General features: G+C 35.7%; 1 protein-coding gene across 6 annotated transcripts; it reads left to right on the top strand.

Annotated features, from left to right (window-relative positions):
- The first annotated feature begins 6 nt into the window (after positions 1-6).
- LOC134231240 (neogenin-like) lies at positions 7-8,288 on the top strand. Of its 6 annotated transcripts, XM_062713178.1 has the most exons (8): positions 7-157; positions 1,773-1,916; positions 2,000-2,164; positions 2,830-2,856; positions 3,562-3,651; positions 4,328-4,528; positions 6,275-6,411; positions 7,971-8,288. In XM_062713178.1, the coding sequence occupies exons 1-8, from the start codon at positions 34-36 to the stop codon at positions 8,067-8,069; spliced, it is 987 nt and encodes a 328-aa protein (XP_062569162.1). In that variant the 5' UTR covers positions 7-33; the 3' UTR covers positions 8,070-8,288. The 6 variants fall into 6 exon arrangements, with proteins under 6 accessions (XP_062569162.1, XP_062569163.1, XP_062569164.1 ...); XM_062713179.1 differs by lacking the exon at positions 2,830-2,856; XM_062713180.1 differs by lacking the exon at positions 3,562-3,651.
- Positions 8,289-10,181: the final 1,893 nt, after the last annotated feature.

Below are 10,181 nucleotides of genomic sequence, written 5' to 3'. Positions count from 1 at the left end.
CTTAAACCCCCTGACCTCTGGATCCATGACAACATGGAGATGAAGAACATTGACAAAGGTCAGAGAAGCGAGTCGACCTTGACAATGAGCACAACGCGCCGGAGTTCTAACGATTACAGGTCGATGGATGATCTTCCACCTTACCATGAGGAGAGAAGTAAGACTTAAAATCAAAGTTAATTCAAGTGAAAATTTTAATAAGTTTCTTGACAACAGGAACAGAGAATTCAAGTAACGGACAGAGATCACAAATAAAAGGTTACCAATCTTTCAATTTGTTTAAACCATGTTAAAACATTTTAGATTTTTAGCTCACCTCAACGAAGTTGGGGGAGCTTATGTAATACCCTCGGCGTGGGCGTCGGTGTCGGCGTTGGCGTCCCAGGTTAAGGTTAAGTTTTTTGGAGCAGTTTTCTTTTTAAGTACTTCTATGTCCTATATTGATTAGACATGCATGGAAGATGGTTCTAGTTGTTTCATTGTACCAGTCAAAGTTTCAGATGCTGCAATTTCAGCAAAGGAATGACCAGGTTAATGTTTTTGGAGCAGGTTAACATTTTTGGTGCAGTTTTTGGTGAAGGTTTCATTTCCAAGTAACTATATGCCCTATGTTGACCAAACTTTCATGGATGATGCATCTAAGGATGCATACTACCAGGCTTGCTTCGGATGCTGAATCTGACCTACATTTTCTGGTTGAGTGAACAGGTTAAAGTTTTTGGTGCAGGTTTCATTTCCAAGTAACTATAAGCCCTATGTTGACCAAACTTGCATGGATGATATATCTAAGGATGCATACTACCAGGCTTGCTTCGGATGCTAAATCTGACCTACATTTTCCGGTTGAGTGAACAAGTTAAAGTTTTTGGTGCAGGTTTCATTTCCAAGTAACTATAAACCCTATGTTGACCAAACTTGCATGGATGATACATCTAAGGATGCACACTACAGGGCTTTCTTCGGATGCTGAATCTGACCTAAATTTTCTGGTTGAGTGAACAGGTTACAGTTTTTGGTGCAGGTTTTATTTCCAAGTAACTATAAGCCCTATGTTGACCAAACTTGCATGGATTATACATATAAGGATGCATGATACCAGGCTTGCTTCGGATGCTGTATCTGACCTACATTTTCCAGTTGAGTAAATAGGTTAAAGTTTTTGGTGCATGATTCATTTCCAAGTAACTATGAGTTCTTTAATGACCAAACTTGCATGGATGATACATTTAAGGATGCATACTACCGGGCTTGCTTCGGATGCTGAATCTGAATTACTTTTTGTTGATGAGTGAAAATGTTAGTTTTTGATGCATGTTTCATTTCCAGTTAACTATGAGCCCTATAATGAGCAAAATTGCATGGATGATACATCTTAGGATGCACACTAATGAACTTGCATCGGATGCTGAATTCAACATACATTTTCAGTTAATAGACCATGTAAAAGTTATGGTTGCAGGTCTATTACCAAAAAAGTATAAGGCTTATATAACATTGTATAAACCAAACTTGCACAAATGTTGCATCAAGAGATGAAAATTCTCAAATTTGCTTCAGATGCTGGATTTTAATTACATTTTCATGAAGAACTAGTTTAAATTTTTTATGTAGGTCTATTTCAAAATCAGATTAAAATTGCTTAAATATTTTCATTTTTGGAATGTACACTTCTTGTTGGTTAATTGTGTGACTTTGCCTTACTCAAAGACAACATTCGTTGAGGTGAGCTCTGTAATCTCTGATTACCTATGTTTCTTTGTTTTGTTTACTAGATGAGATGTATTATCATCCCCCATCTGATCATGAGGAGCGGGAGAGGTTCCTGCCCCCCAGACAACCCAACCCCGGGATAATCCGCCCCAAGGCCACCAAACCTCTCATGATCTCTGTTGATGCTCAGCCACCACCCAGGGAACGTAAGAAAAAAATATAGGACTATAGGATAGAAACAGTATCAAAAGTCTAATAAACAATACTAATATAATGCTCTCTTTTCTAGCTATAGCCATGGTGACGGCTCTACCTAACGGAGCACTGAACATGGATCGCGGTGAGGCGGGGATGTTATCACGGCCGGGATTCCCTCGGACCCAGTACAACATGCAGTACACCAGTGGAGGGGGACCGAGGGTCAATGCGGGGGATCTACCTCAACCCCCACCAAGTAAGTGTGAAGTGTGACCCCCCTCTACCCCTCCCAGACCCTCAGATTGTCCCAGACAGCATACTCTGCCCACATTTTAGTAAAAATACCCCAAGTAAAAGTTGTAAACTTCCTCTTCACTTATCTAGTCAGATCATAATAGCCATAAACATAACTAGAGAGCAAGCCAAACTTAGACATGTTTAAGTAACACCTTGTGTTAGAGTGACAAATTTCCCAGGCCCCTTTCTTCAACCTTTTAAATACTCTCCAGAGTAAGAGAACAGACTCTTCTTACACACACAAAAATGAAGATGCCTGCCCCTCAGACACACATACTGATTGTGGTCCCCCACTGTCCCACTCCCTCTCTTGTTATGTCCCAGAGAGTAAGCCCAGTCTACACACAATTCAACACATTTATGAACACTCCTTTTAACAGTGGTAAAAGCTCAAACAAGCATTTTGTGAAACAATTGGAACTCGTTGAACATTTTTTTTCTCTTTCAAATAAAGAACCTTAGGAGTAGGAATACAACTACAAATTGCTACAGGTTTGTCCCACCTTAAGTGGTTGAACCTCAAACAAAACCGGAATGAAATAGGCCTGATTTCTTCTGACAATTTTTTCTACTATTTATTATGTAGAGCTGCATGGTTTACGTTTTGTTTCCTTTTCTTTGTAGTTCAAGCATTTCCTGTAGAGTATGCATGTAAGTGTCTCACTATTAACTTATATACAGCTCAGTTAAGGTGGAACACATCCTCTGCCAAGGGAGATAACTCTTTATCAATCACCATGCTTACTTTGAATAAATATTTATTTTCAAATGTTTGGTAAATTTATTGTACTGAATCAGCTAGGAATTTCATTTCTCAATATTCTTTTGAGAAAATTACAAAATAAAGAAGTGAGGTGTTCTCCTTCAACAGACTCGAGTCAATTTTAATTAACCATTAGCCATTTGCTCTATTCATTGTTTTTTTTTTCTGCTATGAAGTTGTAGAATTTTAATCATTTTCCTTGACAAATTGCACACTATATTTTAGTTTTATGAGTAATTTGATAAAACACTTTTTCAAAAAGTTTGAAATTCCTTTCTGTAGTTTGTGTGTGCAAGTTGTTAGAATTTTCAGTTTTTGATTTCATATTTTTTTTAATTGACAATAAGTGCCCAACAAGTGCCCAGCAAATTTTTCCAACTGCAAAGCATAAAATGCAATGTAGATTGATTGAACTAATTAAGCCTGTTATACAACTGTTTATTTAGTGTTTTGTATAAATCTGTATGTTTTTCTTCTTTCCTTATTTTTTTTTTCTATAGCCTTGTTCCAGCAGTTTATATTTAATTTTTTTGTTGTGACGATTTCCTGATATTTTTTTGTTGTGACGATTTCCTGATATTTTTGCTTCGCAGACAAACGTCCCGCTTTTGATGATGACGATAGCTCCAGCTTACACAGTTGTCATGACGACCATTCCTTTTCCAGTAGATCCATTGGCTATGGCATGTATCCCTCTGTCTGTCTGTAATGTATCCCCCTGTCTGTCTGTCTGTCTGTAACATATTCCCGTTGTCAGTCTCTATATCTACATTGTATTCCCTTTGTCGGTCTGTCTGTAAATATTAACATTTCTTCAGTAGTAGTTAATGGATTTAAAATAAATAATTCAGTTTAGTTTAGTTCTATTAGAGTTAACTGAATCATTCTATCTGAATTAACAAATTGTAATTCCCCCCCTCCCCCCTCTTGTATTATCAAATGGGTTTTTCGTTCCAGGGTATTTTATTTTGACAATATTTACTGTAACATCTTTGGCCTAGAAATAGCTTTTGCTCTTTGTAACCTATGAATTATTTATAATCAATATATAACAGTTTAATAATCATTGCATTACTCAATATCTGAAACACAAGCTTAACATATAAACACATTTTAATTTCACCTATTGGTGACCTTAGGGTGAACCCATCATATTATCCAATCATCTGCAGCCCTCTACCTTTCAAATGCTTTTCTCATTTACTTATCATTTATCTTATCAATACCATTTTTAAATTTTAGCTTTAACTGTTGTGCATTTTATTTTTTATTGATGGTATTGTAATTCCTTGCTTTTATTTGATATTGTAGTTTTGCTATTTTTAGTTTTGACCTTTTGACCCCTCCCTCCCTTTTCAGGCCAGAGGCCCCCTGACTGTCACTCCTTGGGTCAAGGTCAGCCTATGGCTGTCATAGCACCCGGACAACACGAGTTTGAGGGTTACCGAAGTCTGCCCCGAGGGAATCGACCAATGAGAAGCTTTACATCCCCGAACCCCCATAATTACCCCAAACCATTGTCAGGGGTTCATCACCATAGCACCCCAAAACATCAGATAGGTAAGACGGGAAACCCCCTGTTGCCATGTAAAAAATGTCAAAGTGAAAGGTCAGGTACATGAACTTTCAAATAGACAAGCTGGATTTCTATTAAACATAAGGCAAGTCAAGGATAGAGCACTGGAAGATGAGAGAGGTGTAAACTAAACCTTTTATAGAGATACAAGCTTGAATAAATAGTAAGATTCAAAATAGGCATTTTCTAAGCTATTTCACACAAAAAAAGTGAGGGGGGAGGGGGGTTCAGGTGCAAAGGAGAAGTAAGCATTCCATGCCAACCAGTAACCTTTTAAACCCTCTACTGATAGATTAACAGAGTACTACAATGAATCTCATGGCAGTTAGTATAAAACATGACTGTTTAGCTTCTACCCAATGCAGGCTGCCTTTCTAACAGTCTGTCTTTCAGATTAAATGTTAAAAATGGGTCATGTGTCATGACAAATCGTAGCTTTCCAAGGGTTTTTAATCCAAAATTGTATTTTTGATCACAAAACCAGTGGCCAGCCAAAATATGCCATGATTGTCTTTGAAATCCAAAAGGCTCTGTTTCTCAATGGCCCCAAATGAGAAGTCAAGGTTTAAATTTGAAGCCATATTGTGATTGAACTCATTTTAGTAAACAAATCTTCCTAGGGATGAGAAAAGAAGGGAAAAAATGCTTTAAAAAACAACCTCAAGATTTGTAAAATGCGAGGATTTCTGATCAAATATCTCCAGGGATTTGTTATTTGTCCTGTGTCTTCATTTTTGCATGATATACATGTAAATAGAATGTATTGAATTTAGCTAGCCTTCATTATTAATGAGCTTAACATTGCTTAATAAGATTTATAAACACACATGTATTGTAACCTTTCACCAAATGAATTCTGATAGATTCAAGTAAAAAAAATTCCAGTATGGATGTATTTTTCTTATATCAAAAATTTCTTTTATATATAGAATTTTCTTCTTTTTTTTTTTGTGTATTTTATTTTTTATCACAATGTTGTGCTCAAAGGTGGTTGGCCAAATTATCATTGCATGTAGTTTCCATAGCTTTGCTGCATGTGTAAAAATGAACCTCCTAGTTTTGTTTTTTCCCAGTTGATTTTTCAGAAATTTGTCGTTTTAAATGTATTCAAGAGAGAAATTAATAAGAAAATGTATCTATGTCTAAAGTAATTGGCTGAAATTTAAAACAAAAAGAGTAGGAAAATATCTAGCAAAAAACTCATTTGAAGTCAAAACTACAACAGGTGAATGATACAGAAATGACCCATAAAATATGTAGAAGGTACAAATAAATATTTAGGTGCATACATTGATCCAACAGTGTTTGAATTTTAAAAATTAGCTCAAGGAAAAATCAAATCATGCAAATGAAATGAAGTAAAAAACATTGTTTTTTAATAAAGCTTTTTAAAACAGGTATTAAGAATACAAAACATATTTCACAAGCTTTGCAAACGTGTCAAAATAAATTCATTTGAACAAATGCATTATGCCTCAAACACCAAAATATCCCAACAGTAATTCATTTTAATCATTAATAAATGGATAATTTTTAAACATATTGATGTAGAAAGAAAAAGTAGAAAATTTAAAGAAACTACTGGTATCAAGCAGAGTTGCCCATTTTTTGTGAGACTGTTAAAGTATGTTTAAAGTTGTTCCCTCTTTTTTTCTGAGACAAAAGTACACTCCTTGGAATGAAAAATATTTATTTGTATACCTGACATATACTATCTTTTCCTGTTATAGTAAAACCACAGCAATCTCCATATAAGAAGGCAGGGCCACCATTATCAGCTGTACCCGTAAAACCCCGTGCCATACCCGTCATAAAACCAAAGGCTCCAGACGTCGTACTGAAAGCAGGGGCCGACCCAGACATTCAGGTAAAATAGACAGATAATTAGGTAGATTATAACAGTAAACCTGTCATAAAACCAAAGGCTCCAGACGTCGTACTGAAAGCAGGGGCTGACCCAGACATACAGCTGAAATAGATAATTAGGTAGATTATAACAGTAAACCTGTCATAAAACCAAAGGCTCCAGACGTTGTACTGAAAGCAGGGGCCGACCCAGACATACAGGTAAAATAGACAGTTAATTAGGTAGATTATAACGGTAAACCCGTCATAAAACCAAAAGCTCCAGACGTCGTACTGAAGGCAGGGGCCGACCCAGACATACAGGTAAAATAGACAGATAATTAGGTAGAATATAACAGTAAACCTGTCATAAAACCAAAGGCTCCAGACGTCGTACTGAAAGCAGGGGCCGACCCAGACATTCAGGTAAAATAGACAGATAATTAGGTAGATTATAACAGTAAACCTGTCATAAAACCAAAAGCTCCAGACGTTGTACTGAAAGCAGGGGCCGACCCAGACATTCAGGTAAAATAGACAGATAATTAGGTAGATTATAACAGTAAACCTGTCATAAAACCCAAGGCTCCAGACGTTGTACTGAAAGCAGGGGCCGACCCAGACATACAGGTAAAATAGACAGTTAATTAGGTAGATTATAACAGTAAACCCGTCATAAAACCCAAGGCTCCAGACGTCGTACTGAAGGCAGGGGCCGACCCAGACATACAGGTAAAATATGGCAGAAATTCTCCACCAAACCCATCATAAAACCAAAAGCTCCAGACGTCGTACTGAAGGCAGGGGCCGACCCAGACATACAGGTAAAATATGCCAGAAATTCTCCACCAAACCCATCATAAAACCAAAAGCTCCAGACGTCGTACTGAAGGCAGGGGCCGACCCAGACATTCAGGTAAAATAGACAGATAATTAGGTAGATTATAACAGTAAACCTGTCATAAAACCAAAGGCTCCAGACGTCGTACTGAAGGCAGGGGCCGACCCAGACATACAGGTAAAATAGACAGATAATTAGGTAGATTATAACAGTAAACCTGTCATAAAACCAAAAGCTCCAGACGTCGTACTGAAGGCAGGGGCCGACCCAGACATACAGGTAAAATATGCCAGAAATTCTCCACCAAACCCATCATAAAACCAAAAGCTCCAGACGTCGTACTGAAGGCAGGGGCCGACCCAGACATTCAGGTAAAATAGACAGATAATTAGGTAGATTATAACAGTAAACCTGTCATAAAACCAAAGGCTCCAGACGTCGTACTGAAAGCAGGGGCTGACCCAGACATACAGGTAAAATAAGGAGGGGTTAAATTAGAAAGATAATCAGGTTAAAAATTTCAAGTTTGCCTCAGTTTTAGGAGAGAATTACATGTACAATTACATCTACATACTGGACAGAAATCAGCATTATTGTTTTAAATTAATTTTAAGAGTGCCCTCTGTAAGGACACTTTCCCCAGATGTTCTTTGAAATGTTCCTTGACATGTATATTAAATTGATGAAATTAAGGTAGTATTTAAACTACATGTAGCTTGTTTTGTTTTTGTTTCCCACAGAAATCAGAGAGCACAGAAGAACTCTCTGCTGAAATGGCAAACCTGGATTGTTTAATGAAAGACTTGAACGCCATTACTCAGCAGAACTTTGAAGTGTAGCCTTGTTCTTAGTCAGCTAATGTAGTCTACTGTTATATAAACCCAGAAAATTCTTCAATCCCAGGAAACGAAATATTCTTAGTATAATACAGGAAAACCTGGGTGAAGATTCTACTACAAGATTTTGTGGATTAAGGTGTCACCCTTGTACAATTGTACTGGTGGGAGAAAGTGATGTTAAATAAACGTCTTTGGGCATCTATTTGGAACTCTCCACTTGGAGTACTGTAGATCACTAAATTTTCGCGACACCTTATTTTCGCGAGATAGTCATTGTCTCTTGATTAGCGAGACAAAATTTTCACGAATCGTGGTTACTGCTCTATATAATCTTTAGGAATACTATTATACGCGAGAATTAAATTTTCGCGAGCACACTGTCTCGCGTAATTACGCGAAAATAAAGTTCTCGCGAATAAAAAGTGATTTACAGTAATTCAATAATGTCAAAATGGAATGAAAAAGTCAGTTTATCAGTAATCAAATTCCATTGAAAATGGAATTAAACAAGCATTTTTGGCTTGAGGTAGTGAAGTGAATTTTCAAATTAAGGAAATTTTTAAGTGAACGTGAAATAAGAGCACTATGTGATCGAAATTGGAAAGTCCAACTCTGTGAAATATGAGTGGTTACTGCTTGAAGAAGTAAAAAGGAAAGTGAAATTTCTGTTAATTAACACACTCATTAATTAATCAACAAATACAGTAGTAAATCTGTAGAAGAATATATCAATGTTCTTCTTTGCCAACAGATGCCATATTAAACTGATCATTTGACTTGTATAACAAAGAATGTGGAAGTATGAACCACCTGAATTGGCCTCATTCTCACGTCGCCTCACTTTAGTCTAGATAAGTCAATGTGAGAGAGACGGCCAGAACATTGTTGTTTTTTGGTGCCTGCATTGTAAGAAAGAGATAGTCATTTCATACATATACATTTGTGATAATGTAAAAAATATTTATCATGAAGAAACATTTTGTCATTTTAAGCCAAAAAGCCAACCTTCATTGAAGATATCCTGATATTATCAATAACAAAGTGTTTTTAGAATTCTTAAAACCATGTGTCAAACCTTAGCCATATATACCTGCAGTGTATATCTCTCATGAATAGACCAATTTTTGTGTATTTTTTCAAAGCCTTGTTTTTTCGGCAAAACATGGATCTTTATTACGCTTTAAATATGTTGTAAATACAAAAATTACTAAGGAGAATGAAATCAAATTTGTCATTTTTAGGTCACTTATACAAGGATTATATTGTGTAACATAGATCCCTTGTGTTTTGTGACTGGTTAGTGGTGCTATTTTTAGTAACATCATCAAAACTTTGACCTAGAATTATAGTTACCTGTATTTATGTTTCTTTTAGAGGGAGGTCCTTTGTTTACAAAATTTAAATAATAATACACAAAGCAGGAGAGAATTCTTATTGAACAAGGACCCCAACTCAAATGTTTTTATAGATCTGTGCTGCTGATGACTTGTTTATCATTTGAACATGTCTGTATTATTTTGCCACAAACATATGTACTTAATCATTTTCAATGTAAAACTGTTGTGATTTTTGTTTTACATTTGTGTTGATTGATAAATACATAATAGTAGTTGAATAATGTGAACTGGCAAAGACAAAATTGTATTGTATTGACAACATGGAATCTTCATTTGTAATTAATTTAATGTTGTAATGCACCTCAATATATATTTTCTTCGCACAATTGGAAGTTGATGGTTTCAATTCTTTTCTGAATTTTGCCATAAAATAAGCTTTATTTATCGATAGATTTGAAAAATAATTCTTTTTGTTCTTAGTGTCACAAAATGTTAAGCCTGGATTTTAAGAGATTTTTTTTACTGAAGGAAGTATAATGGAAAGTTTCCTGTTTTTATTACTCCCATTTCCCTTTCATATATAAACCACTCTTCTTTACATTTGTAAGATAAATATTTAACTTTGATACATTTTAGATATTTTTTTATATATCATTTGCTTTATTTCAAAGGTTGTGTACTCGTTATTTATAGAAATGCATTGTGTTTTACACATTTTTTTTGTTTTCAATATGTAGTTGTATTTTATATTTAGTACTATAATCATGTGACGTCA

This window comes from Saccostrea cucullata, unplaced genomic scaffold (genome assembly GCF_032062105.1).
Source record: "Saccostrea cucullata isolate Sc308-1 unplaced genomic scaffold, CSIRO_AGI_Scuc_v1 ctg4898, whole genome shotgun sequence".
Lineage (NCBI taxonomy): Eukaryota > Metazoa > Mollusca > Bivalvia > Ostreida > Ostreidae > Saccostrea > Saccostrea cuccullata.
The sequence above is the reverse complement of the archived record's forward strand: the minus strand, read 5'-3'. Positions and strand labels throughout refer to the sequence as shown.

Excerpts from the sequence above, each read along its gene's own strand:
- LOC134231240 (XM_062713178.1), top strand. The coding sequence starts at position 34 with ATGGAGATGAAGAACATTGACAAAGGTCAGAGAAGCGAGTCGACCTTG. Across the intron at positions 2,165-2,829 it reads TCTACCTCAACCCCCACCAA|TTCAAGCATTTCCTGTAGAG; the intron begins GTAAGTGTGAAG and ends TTTTCTTTGTAG. Across the intron at positions 3,652-4,327 it reads CAGTAGATCCATTGGCTATG|GCCAGAGGCCCCCTGACTGT; the intron begins GCATGTATCCCT and ends CTCCCTTTTCAG.